This window comes from Rhinolophus hipposideros, assembly GCF_964194185.1.
Source record: "Rhinolophus hipposideros genome assembly, chromosome: 8".
Lineage (NCBI taxonomy): Eukaryota > Metazoa > Chordata > Mammalia > Chiroptera > Rhinolophidae > Rhinolophus > Rhinolophus hipposideros.
The window spans coordinates 71,670,845-71,687,973 of NC_138054.1; the positions used below are offsets into that span (position 1 = coordinate 71,670,845).

Below are 17,129 nucleotides of genomic sequence, written 5' to 3' on the forward strand. Positions count from 1 at the left end.
GCAGATGGGATGGAGCTTACAGCCATTCCTCACTGCATAAGTCTTCACCCTACCGCACCACCCCCGCCCCACTCTATGTCGTCCCATCTCCACTACACTATTCCTACCCTCAAGCCCCCAGCCCATTTGCCCTTGTGTTTGTGTGGTCACCAGTCTAGGGCCCAACCTCAGCCTTGTCAAAGGTCCAAGTCCCTGGGTCCCAGCCTGACCCCAGCTCCAACACCAAGCTCAGAGCTGGTGAGCTTTGAGGGAGGGAAAGGATGCTCTCATCACTCAACTAAACCTGCCTTCTCCTACCTTTACAAGCCAGGACAGGTGGGGAATATCAGAAATGCAGGCTCCCCGGGCCCTCAGGTTGGGCTGGCTCTAAGACACCACCAGATATGGCCTCTCACCCAGGCTGGGGGCAAATTCCTTAGAAGAGGATCTCAGTCTCCTGGATCATGCCCTTCCAATGCAGGAACAGCCTCCTTTCTGCCCAAACTAACTCAATCCCTCATTTCATAGCCAAAGTGAATGCAGGGCGAGGCCTGTGGGGAATAAAAGTGTCTCCCTGGTGATTCTTAGAGACTTGCTGGGGACATGAAATAGATTCATACTAAGCAGTGGTCCAGATTCCTGAGAGGTAGAGAGCATCACTGGAGACTGGCTGGAGAAATCAGAGAGGGCTTCCTGGAGGAAAAACCTATGCTGGCCTGGCTGGAAAAGGTGAGCTGAATTTTATTGCATGAGTACTAGGAGCCAGACACTTTCTCCTCATATACTTTCTCTTATTTTTATTTCTTGTCACTTGCGAGGCAGGCGATGTTATCTGCATTTTAAAGATGAGAAAACAGACACTCAGAGAAGTGAAATGATTGTCTTAAGACCGCATGGCTTTGTATGGTCTTAAGGCAGCATTTAAATTGAGGACCCCTTGACGTTAAAGCTCTTTTTACTCTTCCACATTCAGGCTCTGCCTTTTGCAGGGTACAGTAGTGTTTAAAGGACTGGTGGGGTTTGGAAGTGTGGAGGAAGAGGCACTCCAGGTTGGCAAAAGAGCAGGGTGGGGACATACCGGGTGAGTTTGGGGAGCCACCAGGAAGCTGGCCTATTAGATTTCAGGGATTCAGAGGGAACAATGGGGACAAAAGCTGGAAGAGTAAGAGCGCTGGTAGCTTATCAGGCTGAGCATTCAGACTTGATGGCTAAGTAGTGAGTGAGCGAGTTCTGTCTGCAGTGAGGGGTACAGAGCTGGTGTTTTGGAAACTTGATGAGAGAGGGGACAGGTTGCCAACCTACTGTGAAGGCTCTCAGAGAGAAGCATGTGGCCATGTGAGGTGGACCCCATTCCCTCTTTCAACCCCCGCCCCATATCTCCCTGAGTAGGGGAGGACAACCAGCTTGCCTCCGAGGGCCACTACCTGAGTGTTCTCTCTACCTGGGTCACCTTCCACACAAACATCAACTCTATCAACACTGGGCTCATCCTCAGCTATTCCTCCCATTTCCTAGAAAGCTTATCAGGCCCTAAGCACCTCCACTCTTCCCCTTGACCTTTCCCCTCCTGCATCTTTGCACGAACTGTTTTCTCTGCCCAAATACTCAGTGCCTTCCCTTCCCCAGTGAACTCCTATTCACTGGTCAAGATCCAGTTCAATTGTTTGTTTTCCTGCAACCTTTGTGACTAAGAGGCAAGATTCTGCTCTTCTATACTCCCTTCCACCGCTTTATACTGCCATTGTCTCTTCTCACTGAGTGAGTTTTAGGTGCATGGGGAGGAGACACGATATAGGCCCTTGAGTTGCTCTTTCTAGTGGGCAGACTAGAAAGGGCCAAGGGAGGAGCGGGCAATTGATCTAAATCTGCCCTTGCAAATAGAGGATGAGGTGGAATGGGTGCAGGACCCATTTGAGCTGGACTATGAAGGGCTCAGCTGGCAGGCAGGCCTCGGGAGCAGAGTGTCCAGTAAGGAAGCACACTGCAGCCCTGGATGTTGGATGGCCATGGGGCAGGATGGGGAGATGGGGACAGACACTGCTTTGGCCGCTGATTAATGGGCAGATTGAGGGGGCTGGGCAATGGGGATGGGAAGAGGATGGTGCCTGAGGCATTTCAAAAGGTGGGATGTTTAGGACTCAGGGCTGCTGAGAGGCAGGATATAGGTGGTAGCTCGAGTTGGGGTTACAGATGCAAAAGACAGATTATGCAGGCTGGAAAAGCAAAGAAAACCTTGGCAAAGCAGTTGTACCCCCTACCTCCCACCCTGAACCATATCACGACAGCATCAATATACACACCTAGCTTGTGATCAAGTCCTATTTATTTTAGAAATATAAACAGCAGAACTAGGAAGGAGTGAGGAGAACAAGACATCAGTCCCCTTCGCAGGGCCAGATCCAGCACAGGCTGTGTGTGTAACCAAGGCCGACCCAGCAGCCCTGACCCGCCTTTTCCTGTGAGGACAACCTGGATGGAGGGGGTAGAATAAGTTGGCTCCAGGTCCCTCTGAACCAAGTGAAAAAGACCAGAGAGCCCACAAACCTTTGGCCAAGAGCACCCCAAGCTGGCTCTGTCTGTGCCTGGGGTAAAGCCATGTTCTGGAAGGGAAACCACGGTGTCCTCTGGTCACCAGGAAGGCTCCAGATGTTCAAGAACAACCTACAGTGAGGCTCTCTGACCAGCAAGCACCCACTTCCCCCAGACCTAGTCATCTCTGCAGAGCCTTCAAGGAGGGGGCACCCAAGGGAGCCAGACTTCCCAGGCTCCACTTCTGTCACTACAGGTAACAGAAGTCCCAGGCCTCTACAAATACTGCTTCTTGGAAGCAGAGCTGCTGGAGTTCCTGGGGGATTTCCGGTTACTCTGGGGGGACAGGCCCAGGAAGAGGGGGGGCCCGGAAGAAGCCAGCCTCTCCTCCGTAGTCAGGTTGGCCCAGTTCTGTTCAGTGGATGACAGCCCACTGTAGGTGGGGCATGGCTCGGATGAGGGCTCCTTGCCCATGGGGAGGTAGAAGACCTGGTCAGCGTAAGGCTCTGAGGTGGTGCCCTGGGGTGGGGCGGCATCCTGGCCCTGCCCGGCCCTTATCCTCTGGAGAAAGTAGCGGCACAGCAGGTATACCAGCTCCAGCAGGTTGAGCAACAGGGAAATGAGTCCAACCACCTGCATGAAGATGATGAAGATGGTCTTCTCTGTGGGGCGGGAGACGAAGCAGTCCACAAGGTGAGGGCAGGGTCGTCGATGGCACACAAACACAGGCTCCATGGTCCAGCCATAGAGGTGCCACTGGCCATACAGGAAGCCTGCCTCTAGCACACTCTTGCAGATCACGCTGGCCACATAGGTGCCCATCAGCGCGCCGCGGATCCGCATGCGGCCATCTTCTGCCACTGAGATCTTGGCCATCTGGCGCTCTATGGCTGCCAGCGTCCGCTCCACTTGTGGGTCCTTGTGTGGCAGTGCCCGAAGCTCCCCCTCCTTCTGCCGCAGCCGCTCCTCCCGCCGAGACAGGTAAATGACGTGGCCCAAGTAGATCAGGGTGGGGGTGCTGACGAAGAGGAACTGCAGCACCCAGTAGCGGACGTGGGAGATGGGGAAGGCCTGGTCGTAGCAGACGTTGGTGCAGCCCGGCTGGGCCGTATTGCACTGGAAATCCGACTGCTCATCGCCCCACACGGACTCACCGGCCAGGCCCAGGATGAGGATTCGGAAGATGAAGAGCACCGTCAGCCAGACCTTGCCCACCACAGTCGAGTGCTCCTGGACCTGGTCCAGCAGCTTCTCAAGGAAGCCCCAGTCGCCCATGGCTCCTGGGCACCCGTCTGCAGGGAGACAGAGGACACTGTCAGCGAGGCATCCTTCTCAGCTGTCCTAGCAACAAGCCTGCAGGGAGGTCGGCCACATCCTTGTTACCTATGGGGAAACAGGCTTAAGGAGTGAAAGAGACTGAACTAGGGGCTCACACCTAGCAGGGTGGTCAGGACAAAAAGCAGATCTTTGGATGATGACTGCTAAGTTCTCGCAAGGGTACAGCTAGAGTCCTGTCTAGTCACACATCTCTGTCCCTCTTGTTCCCAGCCAGAGTCCCACGATGACCACAGCACAAAAAGATCTGGCTCAACTTGAGCCTATGGGAAAAGAGAATTTGAGGAACTTATCCAAGGTCATACGGCTGTGACATCCCCTCCCCCCCTTTTGTCTGTGACAGGTTTTCCCCAGACAGTGGGTAGTGGTAGTGCTATGTCAGCTTCTCAGGGGGGCCAAAGCCTCAGGTCCCTGTTCCCCTCCTCCTCATATCTCACCCTAACCTTTGAGCGTGAGGTAGGAGGGGTGTTACACCCTAAAGGCAGTACTCTGCATTAGCTCCACCTGCCAGCAATGCTGACCACCTGCGATTTAAGTACTGACACTTGATCTTGTCCCCTTTTTCCATCCCTCCTGCCTCCACCCCCCTAGCTGTTGTTGCCAAATTCTAGACTCTCGAATTGTCACAGCAGGGTGGAGGCACAGGCCACAAAGTTCCCAGAACATCTTGGGGGGAGGGTTGAGGGGAAGGGGGAGCAAAGCTGTTTAGAGACAGGCTTTGGAACCAGACCTGGGTTCCAATGCTGACTCCTTCTTGCAAACCGGGGACCTTGCTTAAGTGACAGCCTCTTACCACCTCAGTCTCTTCTCTTGTAACATGGAAATAATATTCCTGCCTCCTGGGGTTGCAAGGGTACAACGAAAGAAGGTAGGAACCTCGCTTAGCATAGAGCCTTGCCACAGGCAGGCTGGGTGAGTGCTACTGCGGTGGTTCGCCTTCCCCTACTCCTCCCCACTTTCGAAGCAACCCTCAGCCCCACCCCCACCCCTCGAGCACAACTCACCGCCTGCCTGCCAGGCGGCCCAGGTGGCGGTGGGGACGCACAAAGGCCGAGCGGCGCTCTCGGGAGCCCGGCTGGACCGCGCCTGGCGGCAGGGCGCCTTAAATAGCGCGGAGGGGCGGGGCGGGGGCAGGAAACCCGCGGGAGGGCAGCGGGGCGCTGAATTTTCAGAGCCGGCCGGCGGGACCCGGAGGTGCAGGCTAACCTCAGGCGCCTCTCAGGGAAGGGGCCCGGGAGGCAGCACTGGGAGTGGGGTGGCGAAGGGGGCTCTTTCCTTCTCCACTCCCATAGCTGCAGTTTCTTTGGTGCTGGAACAGGAGTTCTCCAAGGTGAAGGCTTTCAGGGTGGTGGAATTTGCAAGGATTAGAGCAGGAATTTGCTGATCTCAGCGACTGGCCTGAGGGGCTGTGAAGGTGAGCAGAGGGGGGTGATGGGGGAGTGTGGCGAGTCTGTTCCGTGATGTCACTGTTGCCAGATCCTGTGACTTGATACAGCTAGACGTGGAGATCTCTTCTCCTAAATCCCCTCGGAGACTCTGATGGACTCTTCCCATGGGCCCCACAGCAGCTGGTTCCAGGAAGAGGCCAGTTGCTCTGCCCCACTGAACCTGTAAAGCATTTTAGCCTTATCGGGGCCAGGTCACGTCCCAGCACCCCCATCCATCCTACCCTGTCCTATGCAATCCCTTAGCTCTTGCCATGATGTGTGGAGGATATCCCGTCATCCTGCTGCACAAGGCGTCCCTTGTATAAACTCTTGATGTAATTAATGCTGGAGTTGTAAGCCTCTTTCTTCCTCTCTGAGGCTGGGAAATTTTACATAACAGGGAAGGGCCTAGCCCTGGAGCTGGGGTCCTATTGACCTTCTTGAGAAGAAGGGAGAAGACCACTCGTTTTTTAGGCTGCCACGGCGTGCCCAGCACTGTGCCAGGACGGTTCAATCAAGGCTCACCAGGACATGGGGACCCACAGTGCCCTCCCTAGAGTCTGTTCTGGAGCTGGGGTCTCAGCCCAGCCTGTATCCTTGCAGAATTCTCAGACATCCCCACTCCTGGGGGAGCTACTCAATCAGAGGTCACTAAGTAACTCCATGGGCCACTTGACACTGGGCAGGGAATCTCTCCCCACCTTTCACTTGGATCCCATTCTTATGCCTGTAAATGGGGGGTGGGGTGAGCAGAGCCTACCCTTGTTCATTTAGGCTTCATCCTATTGATGAACATTAATGAGGGTCTGTTGTGCTGCAGGCATGTAGGAGGAGCTGGGGAATGACCATAAAGCAGCCAGAAGTGGTCTTTGGCCGCAGGCTCTCACTGGCTGGTGTGGGAGGCAGGAATGGAGCACATCAGCCCATAGGAAGCACTGAAAAGATGAATGTGGAAAGCTCTGAGAAGGACTGGGTGACTCATAGGGGCTTGGTTAGGAATGTTTCCTGGAGTGGGTGGGAGAGCCTTCGAGGCAGAAGGAACAGAAAGAGCAAAGGCTCAAGGACCTGGGGCTACCAGGTCCTGAGACCTTGGCCACTGCCCCCAGGGTGTTAGATGTCACTGGCCTTGGTGGTGGAGGCAGTAGAGTTGAAGGTGAGACTTTGCTGTTGACCCCTGTGCCCTTAGGCAAGTTGCATAAATCCCTGTGCTTCAGTTTCTTCCTCTATAGAATGGGGATAGTCATGGTTCCTACTGTGTAGGGTTGATAGGAGATCCGATCAAAGCACACATAGCCTAATATTGGTACACAGAAAGTTCAAGTGAGTTGTGGCTAAAAACACGTGACAAAATGTTTGTGACAAAAAGGGTCTGTGGGTTGGTCTTGGTGGAAGCCGTGGACTAAAGAGGGGCTTTTTGGAATGTAACCTCACAGGGTGATCTGATCATAAATTCCTAACTGGGCAGGTCATGGTGGGTAGTCATGCCCAGGCATATAACTTCTTTAGTAAAAGGCTGAGCTGTACCTTAAGCAAGCCCTGTCCATTTTTTCTGTGCATCTATGTGAATGCCTTTTTTCAGACCCCTCCTTTTAAAGGGTGACCACCCTCAAGAGCACACATAGTCTCCTTAACTATCCTGTAATGCCATCCCTGCCGTGATTTCTGCCACTTACAAGTAATCTTCCTTAAGTTCCCTCCTTAATTCCAAATGCACAAAAGAAGCTGTAAACTGTCATTTCTCGGAAGCGTTTTTCTCAGCCGGTTGAGAAGCTCTCGTTGAGAAAATCTTACAAAGATTGTCTACAGGTTTGGATGTTTCTTATGATGACAGAGCAGAAAGGGCCGAGGGAAAGACGCTCAGGATCCCAGTAGAGGTGGGGAGAGGGGCAGGTGGGGGCCAAAGCCCGGGGCTGGTGGCAAAAAGGTCCCTGTTTCTCCGCAACAGGATTTAGTTCTTAGACTCCCAGTGCCCCTGGGTCCCCGAAGGTCCTTCCTTAAGCAGGACTAACTGAACTTTTTGGGCAGCAAGTGGGGTGAGCCTGGCTCAGATCTCAGAACTTCAGGATCATCTGAGCCCAGCCTTCTGGATTCTCAAAACTGACAACTGAGCCCTGGTTCTGACCCCTGAGGTCGTGAGAATGAAGGTCCCTAGAGGCGGTTTCTTGCGCGCTCCCACTGCAGCCTCTGCTTCCAGAGCTCCTCTCCTGTGACTAGACACAGGCTCCCCGCCCCCAGCTCTTACAGCTTCCTCTGGAGGTCAGGGTTTGAATGACCCAGGTCCTTCCTGGGAAAAGGAGGAGCTGGGATCAGCTATGAGAAGAATCCCCACAACCTGGCCATTCCACCTGGAAACATCCTTAAAACCCCATCCTGCCCTCCGTCCCCACTGCTCCAACTCTGTTCAGGCCACCATCTCAGTGGCCTCCCAGCTCATCCCCGGCCTCCATCCCTGCCCCCTCCAACCCAGCTGCCACCCTTCCCTGACCACAACACTGCTGCATGTAAACGCTTCTGTGGCTCCCCATTTCCTTTTGGCCTTGGCCGCTTCTCCAACCTCATCCCACTCCCCTTTTACTCCACGATCCAGCTGGATTTTACTGTGGTTCCCTGTGTACTCTTGCTGTGTCCATGTTGTTCCCTCTGCCTGGAGCACCCTCATGTGCTGAACCCTACAAGTTGTTCAGGACTTTGCTCCATACCGCCTTCTCCCAGAAGTCCCCGGCTGGCCTCCACTGGGTTAGTTGTGCTTTTGTGATCTCAGTGGCTTAGTTATTGTCCCTGGGTGCATTTTTAAAAAATAAATTTATTTCACTTGTGATAAAAAACACATAATATTCACCATCTTGATCATTTTTTAAAAATTTTATTGGGGAATATTGGGGAACAGTGTGTCTTTCCAGAACCCATCAGCTCCATCCATGTCAACTCAGCTCCAAGTCAAGTTGTTGTTTTCAATCTAGTTGTGGAGGGCGCAGCTCACTGGCCCAGATGGGAATTGAACCGGCGACCTTGGTGTTAGAAGCACTGCACTCTAACCACTGAGCAAACCGGCTGCCCTTAACCATTTTTAAGTGTACCCTTTAGTAGTGTTAAGTACATTCACACTGCTGTGCAATAGATCTGCAAAACTTTTTCATCCTTCAAAATTGAAACTATACAATTAAATGACACCCAGTTTCTCCTCCCCCACCCTTGGTGCATTGTTTACTTGTCTTAACTCCTCCCTCATTAGGCCGTGAGCCCCTGGAGGGCAGGCAGGTGGGTCTGGTTTACACCTCTATGGTAGCACCCAGCAGGTCACCCGGCCCATGTATGAATTTATTAATTCAACAAATATTTATTGCCCCTGGAGCTGTGGCACTGTCCTAGACCCTGGAGAGCAACGAGGGAACAAAAATCCATCCTTGTGGCTTTGACATTCTAGCTGGGGGGAGACAGACAAAATAAAATGTAGAACCTGTTACATGGTAATAAATGCTATGTGGAAAGTAAAGTAGGAAGGGAAGATTGAGGGTGCACGGGATGGCAGTTTCAATTTTGAATAGAAGGGAGGAGAAATTCTCACTAAGGAGCTGAAGTTTGACACAGGCCCTGAGGGAGGGAGCCCTGTGGTCCTCTGGGATACGGAGCATTCCAGACTAAGGGAACTACAGGGCAAAGTCCCTGAGGCAGGAGTGTGGTTGGTGTTCCCTGCTTGGGGAACAGGCGGGAGGTCAGTGTGGCTGGAGTGAAGTGAGCAAAGAGAAGACAGGAGTTCAGAAAGGGAACGGCCGAGATGTGGGATGAGGCAGAGATTATAGCCCCCTAAAAGCCTGCGTGAGGAGCCTTTGTAGGCATCGGGCAGAGGAGTGACAGGGCCTGACTTAGGTTTTGACAGCTTCACCCTGGCTGCTGTGCTGCGAATGGGCTATAGGGGTGGGTGGCAGACAGCAGATGCCCCCCTTCAGTACAGGACTTGCTGTGTGGAGTCTGGTCAGCGGACAGCCTCCAGCTGTTAGCACTTTCAGGTTGGCTTCAGCTGTCCAGGTGGCCAAGCTGTGCTGGGGGTGGCCCCAAGTGATGACTGAGCCAAGCAGTGCTCAGGGGCCCAGCCCTTTCCACCCAACACGGGACTCCTGTAATGCACAATCTGTTCCCCGGACACAGAGCTCCCTGCCATGGTACTTGTCGCTCAGTTCTACTTTCTCCCCTTTCCATTCATGGGTATTAATTCCCAGTCCACCTTTGCCCTCTTAATTCTTCCTCGGAATCTGCTTCCCAAGGGCAGGCAGTAGAGAGATTGCTGCAGTAATCCAGGTGTCTTAATCAGCTCAGGTATTCTGCTGTAACAAAATACCATAGCCTGGGGGACTTAAACAACAGAAATTGAGTTCTCATGGTTCTGGAGGCTAGAAGTCTGAGATTGGGGTGCCAGCATGGTCAGGTTCTTGGTGTAGGCCCTCTTTCTGGTTTACATGGTTGTCTGCTCATTCTGCTGTCTTTACGTGGTGGAGAGAGAAGGGTCATCCTTCTCATGTCTCGTCTTCTAAGGGCACTAATCCCGTCAGGAGGGCTCCATCCTCATCACCTAACCACCTCCCAAAGGCCCCATTTCCTAATGTCACGTTAGGGGTTGGGATTTCAAAATATGAATCACAGGAAGCTTGGACCAGGGTGATGATTACAAAGTAGTCTCCTGTTTACGTAGGGCTGCAGGGTGGCTTTTACAACCTGCCGTAGAGGTGAACTTGAAAGCTGTGTATATGAAATCGAAATCTGTCATATGCACAACTGAAGGAAAGTTGCAAGTGAATTCTCATGCAATGAAGGAGGAGGAAATAGAGATGTGTATCCTGAGCAAAGAAGTCCAAGGGGATATGAGAGCCACCTTGTGATGACAGTGAGGTGGGCTGGGGATTCTGGGTGGTGAACAGTAGCAGCCCAACACAAACTGAATGAGAACAGTGAGCTGCAATGCTTGGATTCGCTCTCAGGCCAAAGGCAAGGCTGGAACGTTCCTCATCCATGGTCCTGGCTCACAGCCTGGAGAAGCAGGGTCAGGACTGGAAGCTCAGTCCACTCTGGGCTAGCCAATGATGTGCTCTGGTTGCTCTGACCTCTGAGCCACCCTTGGTCAGGCAGCAGAAACGCCCTGGAAGATGCTGGAATGCATGGCTAGAGATCACCCTTCTCTGAAACCTTTGCTGGGGCTAAAGTACCATATGGCATGGGCAGCCGGCAGAGACTTCCGGAAGCACGGTTGTGCCTGGATATTTGCTGGATACTTTGGCACTGTACTAATGTTTTACGTACAGTGTCTCCTTTTATCTCTACAACAATCCTAGATACTGTCCCAAGTGTTCCCTTTGCCTCTCAGACCTACTGTCCATCCGCTCTGTGCCCTGAGAGGCTGACTGCCTCAACAGGTTCCCTTGCCCTCTGGCTTCTGGGTGCACTGGGTCAGTGGGAGCTACTGGCAGGTGAGCAGGAGATGCGAAAGTAAAGGTCAGTATTCATCCTGCAGCTCCTGTGTGGTAACTCTGTCCATTGCTACTATGGCACTAGCCCCAGGACATGGCAGTTACCCTCTGTGGGTTTCCTTAATCATACCCACACCTCTTAAAACAGTTCCTGCCATCTGTTTCCCACCAGGATCCTCATTGATACCAAGATTCCCATTGTACTGGTGACAAGACTGAGGTTCTGAAAGCTTGCCAAGTTGCAGCATGACGAAGCTATGATCATGAAATGGTTAAGCTGTGATTCCGACCTGGGGGGTGGGTGCCAGCCCAGCCCAGCCCTGGGCCCTTTAAGCTTGGATGGCTCAACCACCCCGCAAATGGCCACACTTGAGAGCAAAGGTGAACTACAGCCTATTCTGTCTACATGATGACACAATCGCGCGCTGCCTACATTGGCTCTCGGCTCACTGTCTCCTGGATTTCTGGCTCCTGGTCTTGGCTTGATTGTCACTACATATTCCTCTAGGTCAGTATAGCCTTTGCACCCCTTTTGCTTCCCATTCTTGTCTGGTGTGGATGTTGGTGTCGCCTAAATTTCGGGTCATCATAATGCTGGGAGTGGGGCTGTGAGCTCCCCAGGGGGTGGTTAGTTCAGATGACTGTGTTCCCGTCTCCCCCAGGCTCGGAGCCCTTTGGGCTCAGCTCCTGCTCCCTGTGCAGCCCCAGCATTCTGCCAGGAGCCCGGTATGAAACAATGCTCAGGGAAAATGGAAGGAGCTGAATAATGCTTGGGTGATGCTGGTATTACATGCCTTTAGAGACACCTGGCCTGTTGGGAGCATATATAAGGAGTGAGAGTGTGACTAACAGGGATTTTGTGTACACAGGGTGGGGACGCGGTTGTGGATTGCTGGGATTGGTTTACTACAGCGAAGGGAGTGCGGTTTGTCTACAAGAAGAGGATAGTGATTGTGTGCTTAGGGCTGGGTCTCCCTGTAAACGGCTAGGAGCGCTGTTGTAGCGGGAGCACAGCGCCCTCTTGTGACCACATCTACAATCACATGTGTATCAGGTCCCATCCCAGCTCTTACCTGTCAACCCCAGCCCCCAGCTTAGCTTCACCTCAGCCATGGAGCTCTCTCTCCTAATGAGGGCTACCTTTCCTGGCCTCAGGGTCTTATGGGAGGGAGTGTAGGAGAACAAAGGACGGAGCCAACCTGTATAAAACACAGCCTTTATTGATTTCAAGGAAACTGCCTTGGGGATGCTCCTCTCAGGGCGTCCACCCTGACTCCCACAGAGCAGGGTCTGAAAGGCTGGCACCAGCTTCTCCAGAACATTTGCGGGGAGGAAGATGGGAGCCAAGCTTCTTGAGGCTGAGAGAGTGGAGTCCGGGGGAGGGGGACTTCCCCTGGGAGCAGTGTTGACTCATAGGATTCCTGCGTGTCCTAAGGTCTGGTTGGTGTCACCAGAGCCTTCTCACCCTCTTCTTTCTAAGCTCACTCTCAGGTCTCCAGACCTCCCACTGCTGGGAGAATCCTTCCTCTCCACTGCAGAAATCTGGGTGCTTTCTCCCCAGGGAAGGAAGAGTCTCTTTGGTCTGGGGACTCGAACCCAGGGCAAGCATCTCTCGTTTTGTAGCCTCCAGGCCTCTGCACCTGCCATTCTCTCTGCTTGGAAGCAGTTCTCACCTCTCTTAAACATTACTTCTTCAGGGAAGCCTCACCGGATCATCCCCTCCCGGGTTAGGTAGAAGCCCTGCTACGAGCTTCTTAAGCGTCCCTCGCACGCAGTAATTTGTTGTTTCAATGTCTGCCTCCCTCCAGGGCTGGCACTGGGCCTGTGGTATATATACCCAGGCATTCAGCACAGTGCCCAGTGCTCAAAAAGTATCTGACAACAATGGAAACGGATAGCTTAGTGAATTCAAAGTGGGGGCACCCAGCACCTGTAGGGCCCTCCACCGGCGCAATACCTCCCCACCTGCCCCCACTAGCAGCCCGGGTTTCGCTCCCCAGCGCGGGGTCAGATGGGGGTCTGGGTGGGTGCTGAAGCAAGCAACTTGTCACTGCATGAGTCGAGGCCCAACTCCCCAGCCTCTCCTAGCTTGTGGTGGCAGCAGCAAGTGGAAGCTCGACTGGCGGAGGCCTTGCGGTTGCGGCCGCCTGGGGGCTTTTTCTTGCGCATGCCTTTTAGGACCCTGTGGAAGATGAGGTAGCAGATCTCGCTGATGGTGAGCACGATGCAGAAGGCCGAAGCGCCCACCATGAAGTAGGTGAAGACCTTCTTCTCGGTGGGCCGGGCGATGTAGCAGTCCACGGTATTGGGGCAAGGTGCCACGTTGGCACACTGCACCAGGCGTGGCATGTAGAAGCCGTTCCAGAGAGTGTGCAGCACGTAGAGGAAGACGAATTCAATGATGAGCTTGAAGATGAGGCTGAGCAGGTACGTCCACCAGAGGCCGCCGTGCTTCTTGCCTGCGTTGTCGTAGAGCTTGGCGCACTGGTCACCGTGCTTCTGGCGGTGCCGCCGCTCGCGCTCCTCCCGGTAGGCCACATGGAGGATAACCAGCAGCGAGGGACATGTGACGAAGATGAGCTGCAGGGCCCAGAGGCGGATGTTGGAAATGGGGAAGTACTCGTCATAGCACACGTTGGTGCAGCCGGGCTGCTTGGTGTTGCAGTCGAAGTCCTTCTGCTCGTCCCCCCACACGCGCTCCGCGGCCACCACGTACACCAGCACGCGGAAGACGAACACCACCGACAGCCAGATGCGGCCGAAAGCCGTGGAGTACTTGTTCACGCCACTCAATAGGGCCTGGAGCGTCTTCCAGTCCATGGTGCCCGGTGGGGATGCCGGGGGCCGTGCACACCTGACCGAATAATAGGAAAAAACATACAGTAATGAAGAGGTGACATTTACTGAGCATTTACCATGCACCAGGTGCTGTTCTGAGCTCTTTATGTGGACCTACTCATCTGAACGTTGCAAAGACCCTATGAGATCAGGACTATTCTTTCTAAGCTACAGATAGGAAATAGGCAGAGAGGTTAAGTACCTGCCCAGAGGCACCGAGTTAGTATACCAGAAGGAAGGGAATGTGCATTTGCTGACGATAACAATGAGCATGTATTGAGTCGTTGCTATGAGCCAGGCGAGGAGCTACACACTTTATGTGCAGGATTTCATTTAATCCTTATAATGACCCCAGGAGGTAGACACTATTGACGCTCCTCATTTACAGAGGAAGATAAGGGCTGCAACGCACTTAGTACATAGTAAGTATCAACAAATGTTGGCCACTCGTGAAAGCGAGAGAGGTCAAGTCACTCGTTTAAAACTAGAGTTAGATTCAAGGCTGGCCTGTGGATGCCAGGACGGTGCTGTCCATTACTTCCTTTCCCCTTCTCTGCTGGATGTCTGCCTCAGACTGGGTTCTTGCAACTTACCTCCTTGATGCCTTGCTACCATCCTGTGAAGGTGGGGTTGAATCCTAATCTACAGGGAGGAAACTGAACCTCAGAAAGGGGAAATCACCTCCCCAAGGTCTCACAGCCAATAGGTGGTGAAGTTGGTAGACCGATTCATGTTGGGGTGTGTGTGGAGGTGGGTAATGATCTCGCTCTGGGGGATATCAGATCCAGAGAAAAGCTAGATAGAACTTCCTGCTCCCTGTGCCAGGGCCTGGGGGAGCCCCAGCCATGCCAGATGCCAGGGCTTTGTGGTGGGAGACACATGTTGTTCCGGTATCTAGACCACACAGCTTCCTCCCAGTACTGGAGTGACTCAGAGGGTGCGGACCAGTGGGTCTGCCTGAATACACCTAGTGTCTGCGTACTGTCGTGGGTGGACAGCCTGCGCTTCCTCACGTGGGTGTGTGGGCCTGTGTGCACATGTGAGTGCTGTGGAAGTTGGGTTTGTGACTCTGAGCATGCATGATGCCTGTCAGTCTGCCCCCTGACTGACCACATCTCATCCCCCCACTGCCACAACCCTGGTCCAAGCCACTGTCAACTCTTGCTGGCATTATTGCCACAACCTCCTCACTGGCCTTTCAGTGCCTGCTCCTGCATGCCTAGAGCCCATTAAATTGGATCACGTCACTCCCTTGTTTACTCGCTGTTAGCTTCTCATTACACTTAGAATTCACCCCCAGATTCTACGTTCTGACCCTTCTCTCCTATATTCTCGCCCTGCATCTCTGCTCTGGCCACCCTGGGGACCTAGGGGGCTTTGTCATTTTTCCTGCTGCCTAGAATGCTCTTCCTCCAAGAACCTTGCATGACTGGATTCTTCTCATCACTGAGGCTTCGACTCAACATCTCTTTGGAGGCCTCCCCAGATAAGACTGAATGTGGGAGCCCCTTCCCTTCTAGTCACTCTGCTTCTGTCCGTTTTATTTTCTTTACAGCATTTAGTCACCATTTATAATTAAAGTATCTGTTTATTTATTTTTTTGTTCTTATTCATTGTCTGTCTCCCCACTAGAATGTCAACTTTGTCTTGCTTACTGCTTTAAATTAGTGCCTGGCACATAGTAGGCTCTCAATACATGTTGAATGAACAAATGAATGCTGACTTCTCAGAGAGGCAGCTTGGAGGGGTGGGCAGGAGTCCTGAGGGCAGTGTGGACAAGGGAGAAGGCACAGTTCCTTTTCAGCATCTCAGCCCTCCTCATGCCTCTTCTCTGGGAATCTCGGACATGATGGGGTGTCTGGGGAAGACCCCATCCCTGGACAAACTCCTCCCCCTTCTCCGTTCCTTCTAAGACCTGGCCTTGGGGAGAAGCAGTGGAATGTGCACTGAGTGTGGAGTCATAGTTAGATTCAAGCCTTAGCTACTGTATGCTACTTATCAGGTAGCTGACCTGAAGAATTCCCTGATTCCCTTGACCCCAGGTCCTTGTGTTTAAAGGGAAATAAACTTTCCCTTTCTTGAGCTACTTTCTTGAGCTGTTGTAAGAAGCATGAGACCATTTCTTCCCCAGCCTGCCTCTCACTTGGTGATAGTTCAAGAACACTGAGGTGGAGGGTGGAGCCCCGCCTGCCAGCCTTGGGAGAAGAGGGATCCAGGCATGTGCTTCCACCTGAAGCCCTCCCCTGGCAGCCCACCCAGGTGCAGCCACCCTCCGTTCCTGTCTGCTCAGTCAAGCCTGACACACGCCTAGGATGCGACTCACCAGCAAAGAATTTCCTTCCAGGCTCAGGCACGGGACTGGTGGAGCCAGTTCTGGTGCCCCCTACAGCCCCCCCCCCCCCAGACCATCTTCCAGCCGTCCGCTTTTCCCCAGCTCCTGGACCGAGCAGCAACCAGCTTCGGGACCCACTCCGTAACGCCCCTTCACAGAATTACTGTTGACCTTGAGCAACGCGGGGGTAGGGGCGCTGATACCAACCCCCTCTCCTCGGCCCTTCGCTTAAGCAGATTCCCAGCCGAATCTAAAATACTACACTTCTTCCCTCCCGCGACCCCTCGCCCCCCACGTTTTCCGTCCATGCCAGGCAGCTTGGGAGCTTGCGGACATAGAAGGGGGTGTCTGGGAAGCTTCCAGCAGCTGGAGCCCCCGTCCCGCCCAGAATCGAGGAACTGGAAGGCAGAGGGGAGGCTGGGCTGGCGTTGTCCCTCCATCTCCCCACCTGCCCTCGTCCCCAATCCTCAGCCTGGCCGGAAGGCAGGACCGAGCCCCAGCCCGCCGCCGAGGGTCCCCCGCGCAGCGCCCCGGAGGCTCAGCACTCACCCTCCGCGGCGCGGCCAGCGCGGGGCCGGGGGCGCGTGTCCTCGAGGCCAGCAGCAGCGGCGCGGGGCGGCCTGCGCCGGGGCTCTGCAGTGGCCACGAAGCGCACGCGGCGGCAGGCACACCCCGGGGGCGGCGCGGACGCGGGCAGGTGCGGGGAGGGGCCCGGGCACCTGCTCCGGGCAGAGCGTCGGGTTCTAGTCCCGACGCTGCCCGGCGTCCGGGGGGCAGTCTGCGGAGGGGCTTCTCACTTGTCCCAGCTTCGGTTTCGTCACGTGTGAACAGAGGCATCGGTGACCATGGGCAGGGCTCTTGCCCAGTCTCCAATGAGATCAGGGGCGTGAGACACTATAAACTGTTAAGTGCTGTAGCCCTGGGACCGGCTGCAATCCCGACTCGCCCACACGCGTTACTACGGAAACTGCGCCCCCGCCCTGCGGGTCGGCGTCCCCGCCCGGCATCTGGCCTGGAACCTGCGTGGAGGCTCTGTTCCGGGCCTGCCCGCCCTGCAGGCCGGGTCCTCAGGCGGCCGCGCGGGCTCGGGCTGTGTGCTCCAAGGAAGCACGTGCGCGTTGGAGAACCAGGGTGGGGGGCAGACCCCGAACCCACAGCGGATGGGACGCAGTGAATCCTGTGCCTGGAAGGGAGGTGGGGGATCCTTTGTCTAGGGGTGAGGGCAGGATG

General features: G+C 54.2%; 2 protein-coding genes across 3 annotated transcripts; both read right to left on the bottom strand.

The window, feature by feature from the left end:
- Positions 1-2,286: 2,286 nt before the first annotated feature.
- On the bottom strand, positions 2,287-4,916 carry GJA4 (gap junction protein alpha 4). 2 transcript variants are annotated; one of them, XM_081055829.1, is made up of 2 exons: positions 4,848-4,916; positions 2,287-3,800 (listed from the first exon to the last, which is right to left on the bottom strand). In XM_081055829.1, exon 2 carries the CDS (start codon positions 3,781-3,783, stop codon positions 2,785-2,787), a length of 999 nt encoding a protein of 332 aa, XP_080911955.1. In that variant the 5' UTR covers positions 3,784-3,800; positions 4,848-4,916; the 3' UTR covers positions 2,287-2,784. The 2 variants fall into 2 exon arrangements, with proteins under 2 accessions (XP_080911955.1, XP_080911956.1); XM_081055830.1 differs by lacking the exon at positions 4,848-4,916 and adding an exon at positions 3,942-4,108.
- Positions 4,917-11,930: 7,014 nt separating this feature from the next.
- On the bottom strand, positions 11,931-16,728 carry GJB3 (gap junction protein beta 3). The gene is made up of 2 exons (XM_081056390.1): positions 16,449-16,728; positions 11,931-13,583 (listed from the first exon to the last, which is right to left on the bottom strand). Exon 2 carries the CDS (start codon positions 13,547-13,549, stop codon positions 12,737-12,739), a length of 813 nt encoding a protein of 270 aa, XP_080912516.1. The 5' UTR covers positions 13,550-13,583; positions 16,449-16,728; the 3' UTR covers positions 11,931-12,736.
- Positions 16,729-17,129: the final 401 nt, after the last annotated feature.

Excerpts from the sequence above, each read along its gene's own strand:
- GJA4 (XM_081055829.1), bottom strand. The coding sequence starts at position 3,783 with ATGGGCGACTGGGGCTTCCTTGAGAAGCTGCTGGACCAGGTCCAGGAG.
- GJB3 (XM_081056390.1), bottom strand. The coding sequence starts at position 13,549 with ATGGACTGGAAGACGCTCCAGGCCCTATTGAGTGGCGTGAACAAGTAC.